The sequence below is a fragment of the Sphaerodactylus townsendi genome, linkage group LG15 (genome assembly GCF_021028975.2).
Source record: "Sphaerodactylus townsendi isolate TG3544 linkage group LG15, MPM_Stown_v2.3, whole genome shotgun sequence".
Taxonomy (NCBI): Eukaryota; Metazoa; Chordata; class Lepidosauria; order Squamata; family Sphaerodactylidae; genus Sphaerodactylus; species Sphaerodactylus townsendi.
Window position 1 is genome coordinate 26,750,708 of NC_059439.1, and position 27,313 is coordinate 26,778,020.

At 48.9% G+C, this 27,313-nt stretch overlaps 1 protein-coding gene across 2 annotated transcripts; it reads right to left on the bottom strand.

The window, feature by feature from the left end:
- Positions 1 to 1,240: 1,240 nt before the first annotated feature.
- Positions 1,241 to 25,771, bottom strand: LOC125444971 (sodium-dependent neutral amino acid transporter B(0)AT2-like). 2 transcript variants are annotated; one of them, XM_048517766.1, is made up of 14 exons: positions 25,658 to 25,771; positions 23,856 to 23,947; positions 20,792 to 20,871; positions 17,948 to 18,143; positions 16,216 to 16,373; positions 14,949 to 15,072; positions 13,545 to 13,720; positions 12,456 to 12,566; positions 10,067 to 10,308; positions 8,916 to 9,096; positions 7,495 to 7,696; positions 5,838 to 5,997; positions 4,769 to 4,931; positions 1,241 to 3,670 (listed from the first exon to the last, which is right to left on the bottom strand). In XM_048517766.1, the coding sequence occupies exons 4-14, from the start codon at positions 18,141 to 18,143 to the stop codon at positions 3,404 to 3,406; spliced, it is 1,980 nt and encodes a 659-aa protein (XP_048373723.1). In that variant the 5' UTR covers positions 20,792 to 20,871; positions 23,856 to 23,947; positions 25,658 to 25,771; the 3' UTR covers positions 1,241 to 3,403. The 2 variants fall into 2 exon arrangements, with proteins under 2 accessions (XP_048373723.1, XP_048373724.1); XM_048517767.1 differs by lacking the exon at positions 25,658 to 25,771 and adding an exon at positions 25,459 to 25,591.
- Between the last annotated feature and the right edge of the window lie 1,542 nt (positions 25,772 to 27,313).

Consider the following 27,313-nt stretch of genomic DNA (forward strand, 5'->3'; position numbering starts at 1 on the left):
ATCAGGAAATTCCCCCCCCTTTTTTGACCATGTCTTGCTGTGCAAAACACTTTTTCTGCCATCAAGTCACAGCTGACTGACGGTGACCCCATAGGGGCTACAAGGCAAGAGACATTCATTCAGCTAGTTTGCCATTGGCTGCCTCCCCGTTGCCCCACCCTCCCCTACTCTGTTCCTACGGAGTCTCCCAGGAGCAGAATTTCAAGGAGCCTTTTGGCCAACAACTGAGAAGGGGAAACTAGGGTTCCCAACTGCCCCGAAGAAAAATATTCTGTCTCTTTAAGAGAGGTTTAGTCGGGTGTTGTTTACCTCCATGCCATGAAAAACTTCAGCTGTGCATTTCCACACATTAAGCTTCTACCAAAAGAATCTGGAGATTTTTCTCCACGGCTCATTCCGCACATGCAGAATAATGCACTTTCAAACTGCTTTCAGTGCTCTTTGAAGCTGTGTGGAATGGCAAAATCCACTTGCAAACAGTTGTGAAAGTGTATTGTCGAAGGCTTTCACGGCCGGAATCACTTGGGATCACATGATCCCACGGCCGGAATCACTTGGGATCACATGATCCTCTGAAGATGCCAGCCACAGACGCAGGCGAAACGTCAGGAGAGAATGCTGCTAGAACACGGCCAGACAGCCCGGGAACCACACAGCACCCAAGTTGTGAAAGTGGTTTGAAAACGCATTATTTTGCGTGTGCGGAAGGGGCCCAAGTTGTTGGCAACCCCTGGGGAAGGCGAGGAAGTCACAGCCCACTGATAGAAATCCTACCAGTCGTCATTTTGGACGGGACCCCAGCCTATTCTTATTAGTGCATCTCATAATAAATACTGCTACATGCTCCCTGTTTTCCCATCAACCAGAATTTTCTGACTGTCCTTTCTTTCAGAAGGGAGAGCAATGGAGATTCACAGCATTTTCTCATACAAAGTATGCAAGCAGCAGAGTCGCACAAGACAGCAGATCTGCTATCTTGCCTCAGATCCCTGCAGAAGAAGTCTGCAACCTGGCTGGCTTCGCCTTTAGCCAGTCTCTTTCTGAGTCTCATGCGACTAAACCTCCGAACAGCACCCTATTCGCTTGAGGAGCATAGCGTCATGGTCTCGAATCTCTGGAAGAAATTCCGAAGTATCAGGAGACGTCCTCTCCTCCTTTTAACCATTATAACCTCCACTGACACATCCGTCGGACATCTTGGATTATTAGCCCATCAAAGGAATCCCAACAATATTGTTTCGCTACCTTCTGAACATTCAAAACACTCCATATACATTATGCCCATGCCCCGTTTGACAATCTCAGAGGGCAAGCCAATGCTGTTATCTCGCAATTGCACATGGCCTAGGGTAAATTGACACATGGAACTGAATTAAAACCGCCAATCTTGTAGTATCTGTTTACAAGTCCGTGGTGTGGCTGCATATGGAATTCAGTAACGTTTCCGGTTGCTGCCTCTCAACAAGGATGCTGCGGAACCGAGAAAAAAAGTGCAGAAAAAGGGACATCCAAAAAGATCACGTAGTTGGAAGGCCAGTCTTATAAAGCAAGGCAAAAAAGTTTCAGGAAGGGGAGTTAGTTTAGGAAAAGAAACAACTGAGGGATTTTGGCAACAGGGTGCACAGAATTATGCGTGGTGTGCGTCTCCCACTCTTTTGAGCCCGTGGGAGCCTTTGGAATTCTGACGCGGCATGGTGGGCGCAGCAACCAAACAGCTGCTGCAAAATGGCAGAAGGCCGAAGCAGCCACCAAACGGCAGTTGCAGTTTAACTTCTGTCACGCAGTGTAGATCTTTGTGTTGTAGCGACTGCTGCTGCCAAAGCATCGACACAGCCAATCAAATCTCCAAGAGGCAACCAGAAGCCTTGCGGGCCCACCCACTTCCTAAAAAATACTTGGTGGGCCCTAGGAAAGGTGTTGGGTGGCGCCACGGCGCTGGCGTAGAGAAAGAAGAGTTATTAACTTTTCTCTCATAACACTAACAGTCAGGATCGAAGCGTGAAACTGATGGATAGTAGAATCGTAGACTTGGAAGGGACCACAAGGGCCATCAAGTCCAACCCCCTGCCACGTAGGTTCAAGACAGACAAAATGAAGAACTTCTTCACAAAAAGAGAAGTTGTCTTATGGAACTCACTGCCCCACAGTGATGGATACATTCCTAGAGGGTCTGGACAGGTTTATTGTTGACTATTAGCCACAACAGTCAAATAGTGCCTCTAGGTTTAGAGGCAGGACACCTCTCACTATGAGATGCTGGAGAGCAGTCAACAGCTTGCGGGCTTCCCGTTGCTACCTGACTCTCCACCACTGGAAAGAAGAACTCCGGACCACACTGAATATTAGCCTGATCCAACAAGTCTACTTGTATGTTCTTAAATCACTGCTGTCCCAAAAGCCATCTAGTAAATTTGAGGCAAAGCTGAGATCAACAGGGCAAGGACATTTCATCCATAGTTCGCTCTTAGTCACTATGTGATGCCTTGAATTTAACAACATTCTTTGCCAGATACTGGAGGTTACTGGATTTCACCTGCTGCGAACCCCAAACTCAGTTTTATTTCCAGGGTGTTGTGGCCAGAATACAGTTAGCCGTGTACCAGAGGAAGCCGATGAGGAAATCTTGTCGCCTGACGGATTCTGTCCTTTCTGCCAGCAGCCTATTGCTTGATTTCTGCGTAGTGCTAATAATTACAGAGTACCATCAGAATATCCGGTGTCGCCAGACTGGCAATAAACAGAAAACTCCTTGTACCTAAGGAATTTACCATTTAATACATACCGTGAGGGGGACAGAACCAGCAGTGAAGGCAGAGAGGAGTGAATATGGGCAGTAATTCTAATGGGAGCTGGAAAAAAGACAAGCCCCCAATGGGTCTGCGATGATCATTTCCGTTCTTGGATCCCAACGAGTCTTACGCTGCTCTTCCGAGCACACCGAGTGAAGGTTCCAAAGTTAGCTCTCGAAATCTTGTAACCGTTGCTCCTCAGTTATCAGGAAAGTATTAAAACACTGCAGAGGCATCCACTGGAAAGCAAACGCAAGCCGTCTTTGGCTGCAAGGTTTTCAGATCTTCCAGTTTACCTCAGGTCACCTGTACATCAAGTTTACATGTTCTGAGGTACCTCAAGTCCTCTTCCATTGTCTTCAGGGTCTTTGCTTGCCAAGCTGCAATTGGTTCCCAGTAGGTTTGGAGAGGTCACCTGTGGAAACCATTTTGATTCCCTGCTTTATTGGCTTGCCCCGCCTTTGGCAGCCAGCCACCAAACAAACTGCACCAGAAAGGATCTAAAGAAACTCCACTTCTGATACCATTAAGCCAGAGCCGGAGGGGAAAATAATACAGTGGTGGATCTCTCCAAGAGTTTGAATGGGTTGTGGTCTGTATGGGGTACATCCCAGCTAGAAGTCCTGCCTGTCTTCGGTCTGAACAAGCAGGTACCCATTACTTTGGTGATCAGGATCAGCTGGGCTCTCTCTTTCCTCCTCGTCTTCTTCCTCAGGAGGCACGGGGGCTACTGCCAGAGAAGACCGGCCGCCTCGCCGGGCCAATCGCTCTATCAGTAACTGCCGGACAAACATGATCGGGATGGGAAGGGCGGCCAAGACAATGAGGCCTATGAGAAGGCCCAGAGCCCAGGGCGGGTATTCCAGTTGCTGCTTATCTGCCTGCGAAGAGACACCAACAATGAAAATTAACAGGCCATCTTGTGAGAGGTGAAATATACATGGGTGGTCCAGCCCTGGTTCTAACTGACAATTGTTTTATGAAATGCTTCATTAATTGTTTCTAAATCTGCAGGACCCAGAAAAGCACCTACTTTGCAAACCGCAGCTGTCCCTGAACTGTCCCATGTAGCCTGAACTGTCCCATGTAGCCTGAACTGTCCCATGTAGCCTAAAACTTCCTAAGCTCTGTTTGGATCAACAGAATGCTTGCAAGAACTGTGAAAAAACTGAAGCAGGCCAAAGATCAAGGACACCACAGTGGATCCAGAATACCATGTTTCATTCCCGCATGGCACACATGATGCCCTGTGTAGTAACCTTTTCCTCCCACCCCTCACAGCAAGATAAGGAGAAGCAAGCCAAGAGTACAGGATCCGACGGGGCCAGCAACAATGCAGCAAAGGTGGGCTACACATCAGGCTTGTCGTCCCTCTGAAGGGAAGAGCAGGGTAGAGACTCGGTCAGGCCGAGACAAAGTTCACGCAAGGATCAAAACAAATTTTAAAAGAAGAAACCCCTTGTAAGGCATACATTGAAAAGGGGGCATCCATTGAAAATGCTGGGGGGAAGAATTAGGACTAATCAAAGGAAACACTTCTTCACGCAACGTGTGATTGGTGTTTGGAATATGCTGCCACAGGAGGTGGTGATGGCCACTCACCTGGATAGCTCTAAAAGGGGCTTGGACAGATTTATGGAGGAGAAGTCGATTTATGGCTACCAGTCTTGATTCTCTTTGATTTGAGATTGCAAATGCCTTAACAGACCAGGTGCTCGGGAGCAACAGCCGCAGAAGGCCATTGCTTTCACATCCTGCATGTGAGCTCCCAAAGGCACCTGGTGGGCCACTGCAAGGAGCAGAGAGCTGGGCTAGAGGGACTCTGGTCTGATCCAGCTGGCTTGTTCTTATGTTCTTAAGATAATTTTATTACAATGGTCCAAAAACATTAATGTTCTTCTATAGAAGTAAACGTATTGCTTATTGTTATTGGCTGGAATCATTTAGGGGCAGGACTAGGGAGGGTGGGCGGGGCTTACCTCTTGCTTGTTCCAGGCCTGATAGGTCGGGCGACTCAAACTCATGCGCACCAGGCTTGCTAGCAGCAGGCACACCATTGATGCCAGGCTAACGAAGCGCCACATGTAGCTGTAGATGCGCCAAGGCCGCCAGCCCAGCATGGCTTCTATGTCATCCAAGAACCTGGAGTTAGAAGGATGGAGCACAACACATGAAACAGCCTTAGAGGGCAGGTCTACTTTTCCTGCCTCACCTTGCAGAGTTACCTAGGAAGCAAGGTGTATTTCTTGGGCTTCACCTTGTGTCCCTTCTTCTCTCAAGGCTGCCTCAGTTTCCTTTCTTTAGGCACCACCAGAATTGACCGGCCATGGGCCTACATCAGGCCTACCCTGTTCCAGGCCTTGTGAGGCTACCCTTGTTGCCATGGTGACCACTCCAATGTTCCAGTTGGTTTTGTCCCACTTCCAGGGATTGGACAGACACTTGATGACCGTGCAGGGCCATGAAGCAATTGACCAATGGCAACTTAGGGCTTAGGGCCTTGCTGTCATCCAGTCATGGTGGCCAGGGCCTGCCTGTCCTCCAGCTGATTGGAGGAGAAGCTGATGCAGGCAGCCTAGTGATAACCCAGCAAGCTACCTCTGGACACTTATACAGAGTCAGACCATTGGTCCATCGAGCTCAGTACTAGCTACCCTTAACTAGCAGTGGTCCTCCTTTCCAGGCACTTCCTATCTTCAGTTCTTTAATGGAGTTGCATAGACCAAACCTGGGACTTTCTCCACAGTAGATGCTTGACAGCTAAGCCACCACCCACCCTCAAAGCTATATGAGGCTGCCATATACAGAGGTAGACCACCAATCCACCTAGCTTGGTACTGTCTGCTCTGATCAACAGCTTCTCTCTAGGGTCAAAATCAGGGTCAGGATGCTGGGGACTTCCCCACACAAGGCAAGTTCTCTGAACTAAAGTAACAACTAAAGCAATACTCAACAGGGCATCTAACAGGAAGACAAAGATGTCTATCAAACTGAAAGGTCAAATTGGCAGATGCTTAGATACTGTTGGGAGGCAGGGCAGAAACATACTTGTCAGCCCCATAGATCCAGGCCACGGCAAAAGCTTCCCCAGCCACGACAATCAGGAGGGGCAAGGTGGCAGAGTAGTCATCAAACATGGCCACGAAGTAGCTGCCAGAGCGCTGGACGAAGAGCAGGCCCAACAGGAATCCAACCACGCAACAGAGCACTGCGGGGAGAGGAAGGGAGACGAGACCTCACATCAGTGGGCCAGACAGCAACCAGAAACACGAGGAACGTGGGAAGTAAACGCTGGGGCTCCAGCCTGCTTGGGAGTCACATCCTGCCCTGAAGTCCTTATCCCAAATCCATTTCTAAGCAAAGACTGGTTGTTGTTACACAGTTGTGAAGAGAGGGCCCTCTGTACCTGCCCAGAGGCACTCTTATTAGTCCATGACTGAGTCTGAAAAACAGGTACACACCTTACACCAAAGGGGAAGGGATTCAGATTCTGGACTGGACCATTTCAGACTTGGGAAGGGGGGAACACAGGAGGCATAGATCACTTTTCCTGCCTAGTTCCCCGCAGAAACAGACCTGTTCCCTGATTGGGCAATTCACAACAGGGCGGGAGTTGTTTTGGATCAGAAACATGGCAGAGCAGTCAAACACACCCTTGCAGCTTCAGGTACCACAACCTGGAATTTTGTTGCCTCTTTCAGCATGATGAACCACACAGATTAGAACGAGGCAGTAGAATGTGGGATGGCATAGAGGGTTGTGCCACCTAAGAGGGGAGCTGCAGGTGAGGGGAGCTCACTTTTTAAGCTCCCCAAATGTAAAAAAAAATCCCACCTGTTCCTGTATCTGGAAATTAACACCACAGCAGGGAGAAAGATTCCAGTTCACTGCACCTTGCTGTGCGACTTTTCTACTGGCAAGGAGCTTTTGGCCTTGAAAGTTCCCTCCCACTAGTCTTAAATGCAGAAGTGGGATCCAGCAGGTTCTCACCAGTTCCCGAGAGTGGGTTACTAATTATTTGTGTGTGCCGAGAGGGGGTTACTAATCGGGTCCGCTTTTCCATCTCCTCGCCCTCGCCTCCCCGAGAGGCACACTGCCTTTGAACGTGAAGGTTCCATATAGCAATTGCGACGAATAATGTAACTCCCTGAACCGGGTTAATCCCTTTCAGGTACTGCAATTCATGGATTCTCAGCCTTTCGTACCTTTTATCTCACCAGTCTCTATCAAAGAACCTGTGTGTTGTTCAGATTTGTGAGTTGGGGCATTTTCTATAATGTGATGATGTTCTGGAAACAGTCATGTTGTGAGCCGCCTCGAGCCCTTCGGGGATGAGGCGGTCTATAAATTTAATAAATAAATAAATAAATAAACTAAAAATAAATAGAAATGACCTGGTGCAAAAAGAATTTGGGGGGTCGTGGCGGGGTGGCTGCCCATGGGGGGGGGGCATCCAACTCAGGTTTTGCCCAGGGCTCAGGTCTGCCTAGGTACGCCTCTGCCCCCTTTGCTGAGGGGGCGTGGCGAAAGACCCTCAATACTAAAATTTTTTCGGATCCCCACCTTCGCGCCGTAACTTAATCTGTTCTAGCCACTCAGGAACTCATTTGGCTTGGCTCTGCTGCAGGTGTAGCTCAGGCGCCGTGTCCCACCTGGGGCACTGCTCCCTGCAACCACGCCCGGCCCTTCCTGGGCTCCACCATACCTGTGAAGAGGGTCCGCCGCCGGTTGAGGGTCTGGAAGTTGTCCATCAAAGGCGTGATGATCCCTTGCATGTTCCCGAGCATGGTGCTCAGCCCCAGGTTGAGCAGCATGAAAAAGAACAGCACGGACCAGAACGGGGCCAGCGGGAAAAGCGTCATGGCCTCGGTGAAAGTGATGAAAGCCAGACCGGTCCCTTCCACACCCTGTGGCAAGAAAGAGAAAGGCGTTAGTCACTCAATCTGGCATGCAATAAGCTGAAAACAAATAGAGGAAATGCTTTATGAATAGGTGCCTTGTGTCACAGGTTTATTGGGGGGTTCTGCCCAGTGGTGGGATCCAAACATTTTAATAACAGGTTCCGATGGTGGCGGGATTCAAACAGGGGCGCCGCCGCACACACGCACCTCCAGTCCCTATTGGGCAGGGAGGTTGCTTTAGTCACCCCCTCTCGGAACTCAGAAAAAATTAGTAACCACTTCTAGAGAAGTGATGAGAACTGGTTGGATCCCCCCTCTGGTTCTGCCGCTCCGGGGCAACAGCTGGAAAACCCACAGACCTCGTATTGGTACAACATGAAGCCTTCCCTTTAGTCCTGTGCTGGTACCCTTGCTGGGCTCAGTCAACTGCAGGCAAAATCAGCTGAGCAACGAGGTGATGGAGACACCAACATGTCCGGCAGCATGCATTAGGTCGAACACAGACAGAACTTGAAGGCCAAGCTAGCTATGGGTTTCAAGCGCCTCTTTCTTGGACAGGGGCGCACACTTCCAGACTGAACTGAAGAAACTGGTTCCTCTCATTTTGCAGAGTGCTCACTGGCTGATCTTAGTGGCAACCGCAAAGACTACTACCTCCTACACTCAGCTGTGAAAAGTCCGGATTGGTTGGCCCCTCTGCCAGTCATGATGACAATTTAATCCAGACTGCAAAGTCTCACCCTCCCTGGTTTATGTTTGGGATAGAGAACCTAGCCCTGGTTACGTCTGTATTTTTCTTCCATCTCAGTTCAATATTCAAGAATCCAGCTCAGAGGGCAACCAACCATGCAAGAACAGCCCAGATTTTGCCCCCTCAGCCAACAAAACCCATCAGCCATATATTTTGGCTTGCCAGATGCAGGAACCCCTAGTCCAGGGGTCTGCAACCTGTGGCTCTCCAGATGTTCATGGACTACATCAGCCCCCACCAACATGGCTAATTGGCCATGCTGGCAGAGGCTGATGGGAATTGTAGTTCGTGAACATCTGGAGAGCCACAGGTTGCAGACCCCTGCCTAGTCCTAGGCAAGTGGCAACATTAGGAAGTTCACCGAGTCCCTTACAGGCCTCTGTACCTGGCTGGTGAACCCTATTTGGTGGATCATGAGTGATGCAGGCTAGGCACCAGCCAATGGTCTCACTCTCATGCCCCCCGCCCAATCACCTTGTTCATCTCGTCCTCGACGCGACAGTCCCCAATCCCCAACTCCAGCAACCGCTTCTCTGTTTCATTCGAGAGCCCCTGATACCAGGCGCTGTACTGAGCGGTCGAGACATTCCTGGCAGGGGGTGGCTCATGAAGGAGGAAGTCACCGAGCTGCAGACGATGCAGGTGGTCTAGGTTGCTAGGAAAACGACAACAAAACATTGGAAGAAGTCTGACATTGCAGGGGGGAAAGTGTGTGATTTTGCATGCCCTAAAATCTCGGGGCGGGGGTGGGGGGCTGACTGGGATGGCTTTGACCTTACCAGATCTCACAAGCTAAGCAGCATTGGCTGATGGATAGCAGACCACTGTGGAATACCAAGGTCATTACGCAGAGGAAGGGGATGGCAAACCACCTGTTAGTCACTTGCCTTGAAACTTCCACCTGTGTTCCATAAATTGGCTGTGGCTCAACAGCACTTTACACGCACATAAAACCTTGGGATTGGATCCTCTGGATCTGTCTTCCAGAGGCCCCTTCCGCACATGCAGAATAATGCGCTTTCAATCCACTTTCAGTGCACTTTGCAGCTGCGTTTTGCTGTGCGAAGTAGCAAAATCCACATGCAAACAATTGTGAAAGTGGACTGAAAGTGCAATATTCTGCATGTGCGGAGCGGTAATGCTTTCGCCTGCTGCAAGAGGCTCCGATCCCTCTGTCTTTAACGCACTTTGTTTTTTGTACCAACGCTGTTCTCCTCTCCAGCACTGCTACTTTCTTCCAAGTCCAAGGATTCCCAGCCTCGTTCAGGCCACAGACCAAAGGCCATGAGGTCTGAACGCAGCTTATAAAGTCAGCTGCTTTCACACATCTGAACCAGCAAACTGGGTTTTAAGTTCATCCTGCCAATACAGATTTCAAATGAAGAGGGGCGGATACAGAATTGGGAAATTTTGTTTGCGTGTCAACTAAGCACCAGTTACTGGTTCATATGGAATAAAAGTAGAAATGAGCAACAGCCTCGTTGAACGATACAGGAGGCAAGAGGAAACGGGATTGCACAAGGCTTCCGTTCATGTGGAAGCCTGTTCATGTAGAGGCAAGACACCATCCCCTGGGAAAAACAAAACGGGTGGGAATCGGCTGGGAACATGCAAGGGATCATCACCTTTCCACACAAGCCTGTGCGATCATGTTAGCCCGGAAGCCCAGCACCGCAAAGACAACCAGCGATGCCAGCACCGAGGTGAAGAAGTTGACCATGGAGACCAGCAGCCCGTCGATGTGACAGTTGTTGTCGCGCTGGTTGTAGCTGGAGTAAGCGATGATGGTGCCGAAGCCCAGGCCCAGCGCGAAGAACACCTGGGTGGCCGCTTGGCGCCACACCTGCATGTCGCCCCAGATGGACAGCTGGGAAGGAGGGAGAGGGAAAAAGTGGGGAGCAGATGGTTAGACAGAGAATCCCCCACAGGGGCTAATGAGCAACTCAGAAAAGGTGAACAATTTGTGCTTTCCACTCAGTGGCGTGGTGGTCAAGAGCAGGTGCACTCTAATCTGGAGAACCGGGTTTGATTCCCCGCTCTACCACTTGAGCTGTGGAGGCTTATCTGGTGAACCAGATTAGCTTGTGCACTCCAGCACATGCCAGCTGGGAGACCTTTGGCTAGTCACAGCTTTTTGGAGCTCTCTCAGCCACACCCATCTCACAGGGTGTTTGTTGTGGGGGTAGGGAAAGGAGATTGTAAGCCCCTTTGAGTCTCCTTACAGGAGAGAAAGGGGGGATATAAATCCAAACTCATCTTCTTCTTTAGTAAATTTAAATTTAAATTGCAATATTTACAGAAAGTCCTGGGAGGAAAGGGGTGGGTGGGTCAGGATCTATTTTACAAACATAAAACTCTGTTGCCTTATTACATAGACCCCTTCCGCACACGCAGAGTAATGCACTTTCAATCCACTTTCACAACTGTTTGCAAGTGGATGCTGCTCTTCCACACAGACAAATCCAGCTGCAAAGTGGATTGAAAATGGATTGAAAGTGCATTATTTCTCCATGTGCAGAAAGGGCCATAGATGGAAAGTTAGAACTTAAAAACCAAGAACTTAAAAACCATCAGTACATTTGGGTGCTGAGTGGTTTCCGGGCTGTATGGCCGTGTTCTAGCAGCATTCTCTCCTGACGTTTCGCCTGCATCTGTGGCTGGCATCTTCAGAGGATCCTCTGAAGATGCCAGCCACAGATGCAGGCGAAACGTCAGGAGAGAATGCTGCTAGAACACGGCCATACAGCCCGGAAACCACACAGCACCCAAGTGATTCCGGCCGTGAAAGCCTTCGACAATACATCAGTACATTGTATCGTCATGTATTACATCAGTTTTAAAAATAAATATACAATAGAATGACCCTCCTGTTTTTCTTTTAGACCACGCACATGGCCTCAAACTTAGCAAGTCCTTTTTAAAGCATCCCAGGTTCAATTTCGGGCAACCCCAGTTTTTAAAAGGAGCAGCAGTGGGATTCGAATAATTTAACAACCGGTTCCGATGGTGGGATTCAAATAATTTGACAAGTGGTTGTTTACAAGCCCCATTTTAACAACCAGTTCTGCCGAAGTGGTGCGAACCGGCTGAATCCCACCACTGGTTGGGCTTCAAAGCACCTTCAACTAAAGCAGTGGTGGCGAACCTTTGGCACTCCAGATGTTATGGACTACAATTCCCATCAGCCCCTGCCAGCATGGCCAATTGCCAAAGGTTCGCCACCATGGAACTAAAGGATCCCAAGAAAGCAGATACTGCGGGGGGTGGGGGGGACCTTTGCCTGGAGCCATAAGATGCTGCAGATGGACCCACTTTCGACTGGGTGTAAAAAAAGCTTTAAATGTTCCTTTAGGCAGCCATCCACGCGCATTACGTCTCTGGCTGTTCAGATTTATTTATTTATTTATTTGTTTGTTTGTTTGTTTTATATACCGCCCTCCCCCTGAGGGCTCAGGGCGGTTCACAACAGGTTAAAACAAACATTAAAACATAATTTAAATATTAATTATATAAAAACAGAACCCATTTTAAAATGTGGATGGCGTCTGGCTACCCCCCTCCCCCCCTTGTGCCCACGGGAGGCCAGATGACATGGTAGATGTATTTTCCCACTGTTATGTAACATGGGTTGGATCCAGCCAGCTCCTTCAGTCCTCCCCAGTTCCTTTCCACATGTCAGCCTCCATCCCCTTTAGCTTTTGTCCAGGTGGGTCCCATGATCTCCAGTGCAGCTGTTTTAATGGTCAAAGTGGATGTTTTCTTCTCTTTTTCATCCACAAGAAAAACTGGTTAGATCTAACCCCAAGAGAGGCATTTCAAACCCTTTGCAACTTCAAATCAGTACGCCAACCCGGTGTTGTAAGGTCTCATTCAAGCTAACCACGTTCTGCATTGACGAATGTGTGGGGGTAACTACTGTGCCAAAATGGGAAAGGAGAGGAAAATGTGGTTGTGAGAGAGAGAGAGAACGCATGAAGCGGAACACACTTTCTGCATGGGGCAATGCTCTCTCACCTTGGGTGTGAACATGATCGTAATTCCATCCATTGCTCCTTCCAGCAGCAATGCCCGCACGAGGAAGCAGAAGAGAACCACGTAAGGGAACAGTGAACTGAAATACAGGACCTGTGGTGGGATGGAGAATATGTGTTAGCTTTCATGAGAATCACCAGGGCAAAACGGTTGCTTTTTAGACTTCCCAAACTTTGCGTTTCCTTTCTCAAATCCCAGATCACGACAGTGATATGAAAATGGTCACTGACAGTCCACTGGAATATAATTTTTTATACCATGGGGTTTATTCCCACTTTTGAGGGGCAGGTGGGAAGAAAGAGAATTCCTCATCCACAGTCTATCCCTCGTTCAACTGCTTCTCAACCCTGCAGCGTGGTGTAGTTGTTAAGAACAGGTGCACTCTAATCTGGAGAACCGGGTTTGATTCCCTGCTCTGCCACTTGAGCTGGGGAGGCTTATCTGGTGAACCAAATCAGCTTGTGCACTCCAGCACATGCCAGCTGGATGACCTTGGGATAGTCACAGTTCTTCAGAGCACTCTCAGCCCCGCCCACCTCACAGGGTGTTTGTTGTGAGGGTGGGCGGAAGGGAAAGGAGCTTGTAAGCCACCTCAAGTCTCCTTAAAGGAGAGAAAGGGGGGGGGGGTATAAATCCAAACTCCTCTTCTTCTACAATGCTGTCCCTAAGCCAATTCAGTTACTAACTGGAGTCATTAGCTTAGAAATCACCATGTTGCTAAAAGTCTAGATGAAACCCCAAAGGGCTGAGATTTAAGAGAACAGTTATTTACATTTTTTCTAGGGATATTCTAGACATAATGTGCTACTGTGCTGCTGTTAAAAGGATCCCTTAACAAGGATCCTTTTAAATCAGCTTGGTCAATGAACTCCCATTTCTTGGGTTTCTTTCAGTGCCACAAAAGAACACACCCATTTAGCCATTTGGGCAATACCACACATTGATTTTCAATGTACTAATTAAGCAGCAAGGAATTCTGTCCCCAGCTGAAACATAATTATTCGTGTGCAACCAGAAGGTCCCTCTCTACATAAAAGCAAAGAAAACAAACTCGATCGCAGAGGTTTAGACCTTGCCAGAGGATTTGATGCCTTTGATCATGGCGAGACACACCATGGCCCACGCAGCGAAGAGGCACCCCACAAGAGCTGGGTTGAAGCCCCCGCTCTCCTCAATGGAGTCGGTCACATTCAAGGCATCACGGTACCAGAAGTAGGTGGTGGGAGAACTCTGGGAACACTCCATATCTACGAAGAGAAGAAAGAGTCAGAGGAACTGTTCAGGAGGCCCTTTTTATAAATGGAACAGGGTGACACAGTGAAGACCTATTGAATTTGGGATGGTTTCGGTTGCTTTGTTCATCATATATATTATACCAGACCTGGGGATTATACGGCCCGCGGGCCACATCCGGCCCACCGGATGACCCTGACTGGCCCCTGCTTTAGAAGAACCCGTCGTCAAAATGGCGGCCAGGAGAAGCGGCGCGAGATTGGGATTATTTTTTTTAAAAGCCTCTCTCGGTCATTCACGCGCGCGTGCGCACTTCCCCCTCTTGGGAGCCCCGCCTTCTTACGCAGGCGCGGTGTCAGGAACAGACAGGGAGGATTGCGAGAGAGTTTTTAAAAAGCTGTAGTTCTCTCCCCATCCTCGGAGCCCCACCACATTGCGCAAGCGCCGTGAGAAGAAAAGGTGGTGAGGGTGGCGAGAGCGAGTGACTGTTGCTATGCGAACTGAGGGCAAGGAGCGGGAAAGGCTGACCTGAGCACGCCCCCTCTGAACGGGAGGAGGGCCCGGCCCTCCACCATATTTTCTGTTTCTTATGCGGCCCCATGGAAAAAAATAATTGCCCGCCCCTGTATTATACCATTGCTCTGATTGTCTAATTTTGTAATTCATCTTTGTTGCACTGCGGTGGTATTTATTATACTGCTCTTATCGTTACATTGTTTTTAACTGCATAATCCACCTTGAGCCTCGTTGAGAAAGGCAGTCTATAAAAGTAGTTAGTACATGAATAAGAGATCATAGAATCATAGAGTTGAAAGAGACCCCAAGGGCCATCGAATCCAACCCCTAGCAATGAAGGAACACACAATCAAAGCACTCCTGACAGATGGTCATCCAGCCTCTGTTTAAAAACCTCCAAAGAAGGAGACTCCAGTGCATTCCACTGTTGAACAGCCTTTACCATCAGGAAGTTTTTTCTGATTTTAGGTGGAATTTCTTGTCCTTTACCTTGAACCCACGACTCCTGGTCCTAGTCTCCGGAGCAGCACAAAACAAGCTTGCTCCCTCACCAACGTGGCATCCCTTCAAATATTTAAACATGGCTATCATGTCACCTCTTAACCTTCTCTTCACTAAAGGTTCTTAGCAAGGATCCACAGGAAATGGATTTTTTATCTAGGGAACTCTGCAATCCACAGCACAGACAGAAGAGGCCACACACCCCATCCGTCCATCTTTACTAACCTTCTGTTTGGTTGGATGCTTCTGGGCAACTTTCCCAGGGCAGGGGAAGCTGGAAGGAATTGCCCAGGTAGTAAAGACTCCATGCAATGATGACATTATAATACAGGGCAACAAAGGAACATACCTACGGGGAAGGAGAAAGAAATATCAGTACCTCCATAACCACGCTGAGCACTGAGGCAGATGCCCCTGGGGAGGGAGTGTTATTTGGAAAGGATCCTAATCAGAGTCCCAAGCAGGAGTAGGTGGGGGTGAAGGCAAGGTGCCAAAATGTTTAACATGTGTGTGCCAAAGATAATGGATGGGAAATTAGCTGCATCCACGTGCCGCAGAAGTCCACAATGAAGAAGAAGAGTTTGGATTTATACCCCACCTTTCTCTCCTGTAAGGAGACTCAAGGTGGCTCACAAGCTCCTTTCCCTTCCTCTCCCCACAACTGACACCTTGTGAGGTGGGTGGGGCTGAGACAGTTCTGAGAGAACTGTGACTAGCCCAAGGTCACCCAGCAGGAATGTAGGAGTGCCGAAACAAATCTGGTTCACCAGATACGCCTCTGCCACTCAGGTGGAAGAGTGGGGAATCAAACCCGGTCCTCTAGATTAGAATCCCCCTGCTCTTAACCACTACACCACACTGGCTCTCTGGAGGGTCACATTACTTTAACCGCAGGGTTAAGAGACCAAGTTCCTCCAATTCATATGAAGCTGCCTTCTGCTGAGTCAGACCATGCTCAGTCTTGTCTGCTCTGACTGGCAGCTGCTTCCAGAGTTAAAGTCGAATGTCTTTTACATCCCCTACCACCGTGGTCCTTTAACTTGAGATGCCGGGAATTGAACCCAGGGCCTTAAGAACATAAGAACAAGCCAGCTGGATCAGACCAGAGTCCATCTAGTCCAGCACTCTGCTAATCGCAGTGGCCCACCAGGTGCCTTTGGGAGCTCACATGCAGGATGTGAAAGCAATGGCCTTCTGCGGCTGTTGCTCCCGATCACCTGGTCTGTTAAGGCATGTGCAATCTCAGATCTAGCTTTCTGGGTGTCAAGCAAGAGCACTACAGCTAAGTCCTCCTTATTATTTAATAGTTACCAGGATACTTAAATATGGGGAAAGTACAGACTAAAAGGAAGCAGAGAAAAAGGAAAAGGCATTCCATTTTGCAACTGAAATTATATTATTTTCCATGGACAGGTTATGTACTGCAGGCTGCCAGCGGCTGACCCCGGCTTTATACGTCCAAACACACCAAACTTGTTACGTCCAAACTCACCACACAGCTTGCAAAGCCGACGCCCACTAGGCGGGGGCTGATGTGCTTCCAGACCCCGATGCTGCCCTGGCGGATAACCTGTCCGGCTGCCAGTTCCAGGAAGAAAAGCGGAATCCCGATGACAATGAGGAGCAGGAAGTACAACAGCAGGAAAGCCCCTGTGCAGGAACAGAAGGTGATATTCTGGCACAAGCATTCCCCTCACGACAGACTCCAACCTCCCTCAAATCACCTGTCCCTTTGAATCAGCAATAATTTAACAGTAAGGGGAGGCAGGTTTTACCGCCTCTCTAACCTGCAGCACTGAAGACTGCGGTGATGGACAGCTAGCTGCCCGTGCCTTATGCTGGCCGGAGAGCACTGATTGACAGAGGGTTCGAAAAAGAGCGGCAGTTGAGAGTAGCAGTTAGAGGTTGGCCTCTAGGCAGAGGTGGGATCCAGCAGGTTCTCACCAGTTCCCGAGAGGGGGTTACTAATTATTTGTGTGTGCCGAGAGGGGGTGACTAATTGGGTCTGCTTTTCCGTTAGAAATTCCATTAGGTCCAAAAATCATAAAGTCCTGTTGTTTCCTATGTGGCTGGTTAGCGAAGGTAGAAAACGGGGTAATTCTCCCTGTTGGGCTGTTTTAAAAACATGTTTTAGAAATACAGTAAAGTTCCTTGTTTAAGGAAAGTATCCTCCTTTTGATTTCTAGAAACAAAATTAAGTATTTGAAAGTATTAAGTATTTGACAGGCAGTCAATTCGAGGAGAAGTAGTTGTTTCTGTTGGCAGTAGACGATAGGACTTGCTATAATGAGTTTAAATTATGGACAGAAAGATACCAGCTGGAAATTAGGAACTTATTTTTACAGTAAGAGTCTTTTACAGTAACAGAGAAATTATTAATGCCCAGCCCCCAGAATGCCTGGCCACGCCCCCATCGTGCCCCGCCCAGCCCCAGTTTGAATCCCACCACCATGGGAACCTGTTACTAAAATTTTTGGATCCCACCATTGCCTCTAGGCAAATCCTGAGATAAGAAAGTGAAGCAAGTAGTCCTTCCCTGAGGTAAACAGCTCCAAGGGGGAAAAAAAGGTGATCCCTATCGAGTGTCAAACAAGGAAAACCGGAACCTGTGTGTATATTTCTGCCTCCACGGACTTGAGAAATTGTGTGTCAGATAAGCTTTATGCCGCTTTCTCTAAGGAGTGCCTGTATATTTAAGGAATGCCAGCCTAGTAATCTCTCCCAACAGCTACAAACGGCTGTGGGCAAAACAAAACAGCCACCTTCATGTGACAAACTATAGGCTGCATGCAGTTATATGAGGTTTCCCTCATTCTTGCTGGCTTTTTACCTGCCAAGTTGAAACCGGAAACCTCCCCGGCTGTCTGACTTGACCATTTCCCCGTAAGAATAAAATAAAACAGTTCATGTGTTGAGAATTCATATCAGCCTCTTGTGTGCCGTCTTCAGACATATATCCACAAAGTGTTTTTCAGCTCCTCAGTTTCCTAGGCTAGGTCAGAACACGTCTATATACACCCACACATGACTGGGTCAAATGTCCCTCCCCTGTCCCCATCTCTCCCCGCCAATACACCATTGAATGAGCTGCTTCTTTATTCACCTGTGGCGAACAAATATTCTCTCCAAGTGACCACAGATCTGTTAAAGGTACAGGCATCTTTCCAGCAAAGACTCCCGCCCCCCAAGTCCTGAACACGGTGCAATTACGCCTTTATACTCACCTCCCCCATTTTGATGGCAAAGATAGGGAAACCGCCAAACGTTGCCAAGTCCCACAGAAAAACCAACTTGGGCTAGGATATATTGGACCTTGGATCCCCAGGCGGGCCGGACATCGGGTTCATCCAGAAGCGGTTCCTCATTGAATTCCCCTTGGTGGTTTGCTGCAGATTCTAGGTCCGCTTTGGATTTTTCCATCTATGGAGAAGATGAGCAACACACACACAGAAACTGAATGAAGCTAGGTCCTATCACCCTTGCACATCCAGACACCAATGCACTAATGCTAGCAAATATTCCTGTGAACGGCTGAAAATGCTGTGCACACAAGCAAGCTCCCAAACTTTTTTGCACACGAGCGGATGTGTAATTCACTCTCCAAATGTGCGCCTTAGTACGTGTTGCCTGTTCTGCATAGAGAGTCAAGTCCCATGTGTACACGGTCTCCACACTCGGTTGTAAGGGCGCACGCATCCAGAGTTGATTCTGAGATTATGATGCACTTAGACAAGAACTAAGCATGTACGGATTGTGACACTATAAGCAAAGATGGTTGTCACGGGTGCACGCTGATGAGTCACTGACGCAAACAAAGGTTCTCATTTATGTGCCGACAGCCCATACTCACATTTCATGCCCTGCAATATGCTTACATTCATTCACAGCCAGTTGGGCAAATTTTTGATATCAACGCTTAGATAAAAACAGCCACGTATGTGTCAAGCGCAGGCTTCCAATATGATGAATGAAAGCTCAAAACAATGCAACGCACACAGCCACACTTGCTGATCTCTCTCCCCAGCGGGGGAAATTGAAAGACAGGAAATAATAGACTGAGCAAAGCATGTGCGTGAAATATAGGTAGTTGCGTGATATTGACTCGGACCACTGATAAGGGGCCGTGGCTCACAGGTAGCGCATTTGCTCTCTGTATGCTGAATGTCTCAGTGGGTGTCCCTGCAGTTTTCATTAAAAAACAACACCCGGGCAACAGGTGAGGTGAAGGACCCCAGAGAGCTGTGGTCATTCACAGTAGATCAGCGGTTCTCAACCTTCCTAATGCCGCGACCCTTTAATACAGTTCCTCATGTTGTGGTGACCCCCAACCCTAACATTTATCCATTTTACAAATGGAGAACACTGATCCGAGAGTCTTAGGCGACCCCTGTTCAACCCCCAAAGGGGTCCCGACCCACAGGTTGAGAACCACTGCAGTAGATGATCCAAGGCTCATTCCGCACATGCAGAATAATGCACTTTCAAACTGCTTTCAGTGCTCTTTGAAGCTGTGCGGAATGGCAAAATCCACCTGCAAACAGTTGTGAAAGTGGTTTGAAAATGCATTATTTTGCGTGTGCGGAAGGGGCCCAACTCAGCAAAAGTCAGTTTCACAACTCCACGACGGCGGTTCTCCAACAGAGAAAAGTCTTTCCCAAACAACTAAATGGTTTTCTTACTCAAGGCACAGCTGTCCCGCCAGGCTTTCGATCAAGGCCCGAAAAACTGGAAATTGAAATGATCTACTATTCACTGCACTTGTTGCCTGCCCGGATCCTAATTCTCTATCTGCTTTAAATGGCATCTGTTGCCAGTCCTATTTTAACTCCGATTTGAAAGCAAGCTCAAGCATACAGCCTTTTTGACAACAAGTATTGCTTTCCCGACCACCAACACCAGCCAAGATCCTCTCTCTCAAATCCCCGCACAAGTGCTTCCAGTTTCCCCAATTCTCTCTTGAATTCAACACTGCCTGGTTACTAGTGCTGGCTGTTCATCACGCCACGCTCCATCCAAACGCCACCTGCAAAACCACCCACCTGGAGAATCATTAACTTCCTGTCTTTGTGCCCATCCAAAGAGTCAGGTGTAAAACACGTGTAAAAGACCAGAGAGAGACAGAAAGGGCAACGCCAATTTCTGGGGCGTAACGAGGCAGCCCTGGGCAAACTGTAGCCCTGGGCAAAGCCTGAGTTGGATGCCCTCCCCCCCATGGGCGGCCACTCCACCACGACCAAATTTCTTTTTGCACCAGGACATTGGTGCCTGCAGGGGGTGCATTTTTAGACATATAAGCACCACAATTTCAGCATATCATCAGGAGACTGTCCTTAAGCTACTCCCCAGGTTTGGTGAGGTTTGGTTCAAGGAGTCCAAAGTTATGGACTCCCAAAGGGGGTGCCCCATCCCCCATTGTTTCCAATGGGAGCTAATAGATGGGGGCTGAAAGTTTTGAGACTGTGCCTTCAGAAATGTGCCCCCCCCCCAGCATTTTGATGCCCCCCACAAGGTGATGCCCTGGGCAGCTGCCCACCTTGCCCAATGGGCATTACGCCAGTGGCCAATTTCCAGGGCCAATTGCTCTGTCTAGCTTTGTGTTTAGTGGTGAGTCTTTGCTTGCTGCCTTTTCTTTGTTGTGCTGGCACTGCCCAACTCTCATTAGTGCCTAGGACTTGACTCAATGCCAACCTGCCAGTGACATCGAGGAAAGCCAAGGTCAGAGATAAAAGGACAGGGAGGGTGCGAGAGCAGGGGGAAGGGAGAATTCAGAAAGGGGCACTGCTGGCAGATCTTCTCCTCCTAACCAAGAAATGGTCAAGGGACAGAACGTCGTGACGACAAACCTTATTAGCACTCGCTTCTCCGCAGACCGGCAGAAGCCCTCCTCCTCCCCCCCCCGAACCCAAGCATTCCTGCTGCCCCCTCCCCACCCAATACTTACCTTCCAACCCTCCCCTCGACCCCAAACTTCCCCATTCCACTCCCCCCCAACCCAAGCCTCCCCCTTTATTATATCAAATTACAAATTACATCCAATTCACACCCGCAAATGAAGGTTTAACACATACTTATCTGCCACAGGGACTTCTTGTGGGTCTGTCCGAATCCACCCAAGAAAGGAGTAGAATTTCACTGAAAGCAGATCTCCCTAAACACAAGAAAGCATAAAGAAATCTGAGTTAAGAACAAACAGAAGTGCTACGGGTAGATCTGGTATCTCATCTTCTACTCAAAGGCAGAACACAAATGTTTGAACTTGGATATGTTAGATACGGTACAGAGGAATATGAGACCACCTAGACATGGAGAAGCTGACTCGTTAGATGAGAATATTCAGAAACGTGGGGAGCAAGACTGCTCTTGTATTGCTTGGTTTATGACCTATGCAGGTGGACAAGCTCCAAACGACAACCCATTCGACATACACAAAGTTGTCCTTTATGCGACAGTCATAACTTCTAATCAAGAGAGAAGGCCACACGGTATAGCCCAGTGTTGGCGAACCTTTTTGAGACCGAGTGCCCAAATTGCAAGCCAAACCCCACTTATTTATTGCGAAATGCCAACCCAACAATTTAACCTGAATGCTGAGGTTTTAGTTTAGAAAAAACCAGTTGGCTCCCTCTTCCTCCACCCCACCCGCTCAAGCAGGGGCCAGCCTGCTCTAGCCTCCAGCAAGTCCCGCGCGCACTGCTCTGTGCCTCTCTAGCATCTCTGCCACCTCTGCACCACCCGCCCCCCTCAGGCAGCAACCACCCGGAGCATAGGCACCAGGCCCGCCAGCCAAGTCTTCCCTGCTCACTGCAGTGCATACATGTCATGCTCAGTTGCCCAGGCCAGCCTAGATATGTGTGTGTGTGAGGGGTGTGTGTGATTTTCCGCCCCCACATAACGAACTCTGTCTGCGCGTGCCCACAGAGAGGGCTCCGAGTGCCACCTCTGGCACCCGTGCCATAGGTTCGCCATCACTGATATAGCCCTATCTTAGAAGCTAAGCAGAATCAGTATTTGAGAGGGAGAAGAAGAAGAGGAATTTGGATTTATACCCCAGCTTTCTCTCCTGTAAGGAGACTCAAGGTGGCTTACAAGCTTTTTTCCCTTCCATTCCCCTTGTGAGGTAGGTGGGGCTGGGAGAGTGCCGAAGAACTGTAACTACTAGCCCAAGGACAGCCAGCAGGAATGTGGGAGTGTGGAAACACATCTGGTTCACCAGATAAGCCTCTGCCACTCAGAACTTGTAAGCCGCATCGAGTCTCCTTACAGGAGAGAAAGGTGGGGTATAAATCCAAACTCCTCCTCTTCTTCCTCCTTCTCCGGGGGGTTCCTTTCAAGTATCAACCTTGCTTAGCTTCCAAGACTTCTGGAGATCAGGGTAAACCACACTCCCTTTCCCCTCAAGGTACACATTATGCACCCATTCATTTTACAATACACCACATGGCCACCGACAAAGCAATTGCACAAAGGCGTGAACAAAACTAAAACAGAAGGTTTCCAACAAGTTAACTTACAAGGCCAGATAAACAACGGGACTGAAATGTAGCTGGCAGAACATCAGTAGCAAACGCAGGCCCCCAAATAGAGGCACGATGTAAAATTTGCACAGATTTTAGTGTACGAAAATCAGCTACGTTCTTAGGACTGCTTCAGAGAGTATATTTTGTGGATACAGCTACACTACCCATGCTAAAAATGTGCTTTGGAATACCAAGAGTTACTAGGACTAAATGGCCGTCAACAGCAAGAAATTCCTGATTCACTGCAGCGCACCTGTGTGGGAAAACAGTGTATGGGAAACATGGCAGCCGTTACCACCGCACCAACTCAGGGGCCCTCTGGGCACGTCCTCTTGTGCATTGCGCATGTATTCTTCCTATCTTCAATTTCCACCCTCTGCTACTCCCTAAAACTGGCACCACCCCGCCCTAAACCACACCACAATAACACTGGTGTTTACATACTGGTGCAGTGTGGGAACGCGGCATTTGCTCTTACCCACAATCTCTCCCTGCTTCCACGTAATCAACAAATACAGGCATAGTTTGGTCTACTGTTACATGAAATTAGTGCGGAGGATCTTCAAGGTCACATGCTCTTCTCCTTGTACACAAACACTTTTGGCCCAAATTAAATACAGGGCTGGCAAAGAACAACCTCCCCTGTGTAACTTCGCACAAGCTCGGCTTCCTGTTTAAGCCACGCTGCCACCTGGGCCAGCAGCTGTGTGGACTTGGTTTGCATGCCCAAGACCCACAGATTTGCTGGTAGCTGCCCTCATCATCCACAAAGCTGTCTACCCAGGCCAGAGCGCCCCAGCCCTGACGTCCTGGTGGAATACTTTACCATCTGCTGTCTGGGCCCTGCGGGACCTTGGCAAGTTCCGCAGGGCCTGTAAGACCGAGTTATTCCACCAGGCCTTTGGGGATGCCAGCCGCCCAGACTCCCTGCCCCGGAGCCCCCACAACAGTTTTGCCATCTTCAGTATTGCCTGATTGCTGATTCCACCTATTTTGGGGCAATGCTGGCCCTCCTGGCCTTTGGGTTGGGCGCCATCTGGGCATGCCTTTGTGTATGTATTATCTGTAATTTTATCTGTAATTGCTGCTATAATGTATTTTAATGAGTTTTAATGTTTTATTGCGATATTGTATTTATGAGATTTTATTTGTTTTATGTCTCATTGCACACCGCCCAGAGCCCTTTGGGGGTTGGGCGGTCTATCAAGCCCAATACATACATACATACATACATACATACATACATACATACATACATACATACATACATACATACATAAATGGCTAAAGGCATACATAGGTGCTGTACACAATTTTAATTGGATTGCATAAAGCCGAACAGGGAGCTCTTTCCCCGCCACTTAACTCACGCCCGATGCATGAGTTTGCCTCTGCGGCAAACCACAATTTGGCAATACATCTGAACCGCCAAACGACGGTTTGCATTTTCTCTAACGAGGATTCCAAATGAGGATTTTCTCTAACGAGGATTCCAAACGAGGATTGAAACGCATGTGGAAACCTGATTCGTAAGAAAAGTTAATGGGGCAGTTCAGACACCCACAAATCTCAGGAAATTGTCGCATTATCATGGTTATTCACAATTGGATTTTACCTGTGCAGACAAGAGATCCTATGACTGCTCTCTCACAACGACGGCCCAACATCCAACAACGGGCAGATGCACCCGTAATGCTAAAGAAGAAACTGAAATGAAAGTAAAAAATGCCCAATCAGACTGTGGAACACAAGGGGGTGCAGATGTGAAGATTTGGGGAGGGGGGGGGACACATTTCCCCCAGGTTTTCCCCCAAGGCTTTCTCCCTGTTTTTCCAGTGGAAAAACTAGACATTTGGGAAAATACTGAAAAAAATAGTTTTTTGCTTTTAGAACGAGTGACATGTTTAGTTCTCTCTAACTAGTTAGCAAAACGTGCCAGGACACCATAGGCTGCATGGACTTGCGGTTTTCTCTCAAGTACTGGGTATATCTGCCATTTGGCCTGCAACGCAAACAAAACCCTAAAAGCATAAAGCAGACTCGGACGACACCAATTTAGCTGGCAGGCAAATTTTTTGAATTCACTCCTAGTATTAAACTAGCGCCCTAGGGAAAAAGCAGGCTTCCAGGGAGAAAGCAGGCTGGCTTAGAAGCTCTCTCCTAGTGGAACCCATTCTCTGTTTGCTGCGATATTTTTTTGCACATAGGGGAAAGCATTAAAAAAAACCCCAGTATCGCTCACCTGCCTTCACCTGGATAGCCCAGATCTTGATAGTTAAGCAGGGTCAGCTCTGGTTAGCAGTCAAAAGCAGACTCGGACGACACCAATTTAGCTGGCAGGCAAATTTTTTGAATTCACTCCTAGTATTAAACTAGCGCCCTAGGGAAAAAGCAGGCTTCCAGGGAGAAAGCAGGCTGGCTTAGAAGCTCTCTCCTAGTGGAACCCATTCTCTGTTTGCTGCGATATTTTTTTGCACATAGGGGAAAGCATTAAAAAAAACCCCAGTATCGCTCACCTGCCTTCACCTGGATAGCCCAGATCTTGATAGTTAAGCAGGGTCAGCTCTGGTTAGCAGTCAGATGGAAGACCCTTAAGGGAGCCTAGGGTTTGGCACGCGATACGCGAACGCAGGCAATGGCAAACCACCTCTGCTCCTTATGGGTCACCAGCTGCAAGCCGACAACTTATGCAACTTATGACATCAGCTGCAAACTGACAACTTGTGGGTCACCCTAAGTTGGCTGCAAACTGACAGCTTGTGGGTCACCCAGCTGCAAGCCGACAATTTTATGCAAGCTGACACCTGCGGCAAGCTGACAACCTGTGGGGCACCGTAAGTGGGTGGCGAGCTGACAGCCCCTTCCCCCAGCATGCCTCCCCTGCTGTCCAAAGGGGTCCAATTCACTCTGGTTTCTATCCAGCTGCACATTTGGGACTCTGATGCGTCCCCAGAAACTCTGGGCACGGATATGTCCAACCCAAGCCCTTCCCCTCTGCCTGACCCCCATCGTGCCTCATGTAATCTGGTCATAAAAACCCTATGGAGCACACAGAGCCCAGGGGTGGCTTCGACCTTCGCTGGAAGGCGCTGCCCGGACTGCCAGGCCGGGTGACCATCTGTTGGGCTCCCCCCACGGCTCTCCGCTCCCCCCACCCACCCGGGAGGCTTTTCCCTGGCGGGGGTCCCGCTTCTTGTCGTTTATGGCGCGGATCCGACCTCTTTCCTATTGGGGGAGGCGACTGCAGCGCAGCGGGCAGGCGAGGCGTGTGCCCGGGCATGGAGACGCGCGCAGACCCTCTGGGTAAGGAAAGCGAGCAAATGCCCGCGGCCTCCGGCTCGGGACCGCCCCGGCCCCCCGCCCGCCCGCCGCTTTTCGACTCCTTGCCCCCCGATCGCTGCCCCCCGAGGCGCCCACCTGCTCGCGCCCGCCGCGTGGCTGCTGCTTTGCGCTCCGTCCACGTTGCATCAGCCATGGGAGATGGAGAGGCGGGCCGGGAGGCGGTTCGAGCCCAGCCTGCGTCTCCACCCACCGTCGCGGGGTTCTGGGCCGGAGCTCCGAGCCAAGGGGGTGTCGGGTGGGCGCCGGTGGAGCTTCCCTTTTCTGGTTTCCCGCTTCCAAAGGGGAAGGAAGATGACGAGCTCATAACAGTTTGAGACTCAGCATTTGTTGGGCTTTGGTACTTGGCTACACATATAAATTGCGCTTTCTTTCCTTCCTTCTTTTGTTCTCTTTCTTCCTTATTTATTTTTCTTTCTTTCCCTTCCTTCCTCCCACTCTTCTTTTTTTCCTCCCTCCCTCCCTCCCTCCCTTCCTTCCTTCCTTCCTTCCTTCCTTCCTTCCTTCCTTCCTTCCCTCCTTTCTTTCTTTCCTTCCCTCCCTCTTTCCCTCCCTCCCTCCTTTCCTTCCTTCCTTCCTTCCTTCCTTCCCTCCCTCCCTCCTTTCTTTCTTTCTTCCCTTCCTTCCTTCCTTCCTTCCCTCCCTCCCTCCCTCCCTCCCTCCTTTCTTTCTTTCTTTCTTTCTTTCTTTCTTTCTTTCTTTCTTTCTTTCTTTCTTTCTTTCTTTCTTTCTTTTGTCTTTCTTTCTTTCTTTCTTTCTTTCTTTCTTTCTTTCCTTCCTTCCCTCCTTCCCTCCCTCCCTCCCTCCTTTCTTTCTTTCTTTCTTTCTTTCTTTCTTTCTTTCTTTCTTTCTTTCTTTCTTTCTTTCTTTCTTTCTTTCTTTCTTTCCTTCCCTCCTTTCTTTCTTTCTCTCTCTCTCTCTCTCTCTCTCTTTCTTTCCTTCCTTCCTTCCTTCCCTCCTTCCCTCCCTCCTTTCTTTCCTTCCTTCCCTCCCTCTTTCCCTCCCTCCTTTCTTTCTTTCTTTCTTTCCTTCCTTCCTTCCCTCCCTCCCTCCCACCCTTCTTTCCCTCCTTCCCTCCTTCCCTCCCTCCCTCCTTCCTTCCCTCCTTCCTTCCCTCCCTCCCTCCTTCCTTCCTTCCTTCCTTCCCTCCTTTCTTTCTTTCTTTCTTTCTTTCTTTTTTTCTTTCCTTCCCTCCTTTCTTTCTTTCTTTCTTTCTTTCTTTCTCTCTTTCTTTCCTTCCTTCCTTCCTTCCTTCCCTCCTTCCCTCCCTCCTTTCTTTCCTTCCTTCCCTCCCTCTTTCCCTCCCTCCTTTCTTTCTTTCTTTCTTTCCTTCCTTCCCTCCCTCCCTCCCACCCTTCTTTCCCTCCTTCCCTCCCTCCTTCCTTCCTTCCTTCCCTCCTTCCTTCCTTCTTCCTTCCTTCCCTCCTTCCTTCCTTCCCTCCTTTCTTTCTTTCTTTCTTTCTTTCTTTCTTTCTTTCTTTCTTTCTTTCTTTCTTTCTTTCTTTCTTTCTTTCTTTCTTTCTTTCTTTCTTTCTTTCTTCCTTTATTCTTTCTTTCTTTCTTTCTTTCTTTCTTTCTTTCTTTCTTTCTTTCTTTCTTTCTTTCTTTCTTTCTTTCTTTCTTTCTTTCTTTCTTTCTTTCTTTCTTTCTGGAATTGCAACGTGGCCATACACTACTGCACAATAGGTCAGATTTCTGAAGGGGGCGTTGAATGTAAGGCATCCGCATCACTGC

Excerpts from the sequence above, each read along its gene's own strand:
- LOC125444971 (XM_048517766.1), bottom strand. The coding sequence starts at position 18,143 with ATGGAAAAATCCAAAGCGGACCTAGAATCTGCAGCAAACCACCAAGGG. Across the intron at positions 13,721-14,948 it reads AGCATCCAACCAAACAGAAG|ATATGGAGTGTTCCCAGAGT; the intron begins GTTAGTAAAGAT and ends TTCTCTTCGTAG. Across the intron at positions 12,567-13,544 it reads GCATCAAATCCTCTGGCAAG|GTCCTGTATTTCAGTTCACT; the intron begins GTCTAAACCTCT and ends ATCCCACCACAG.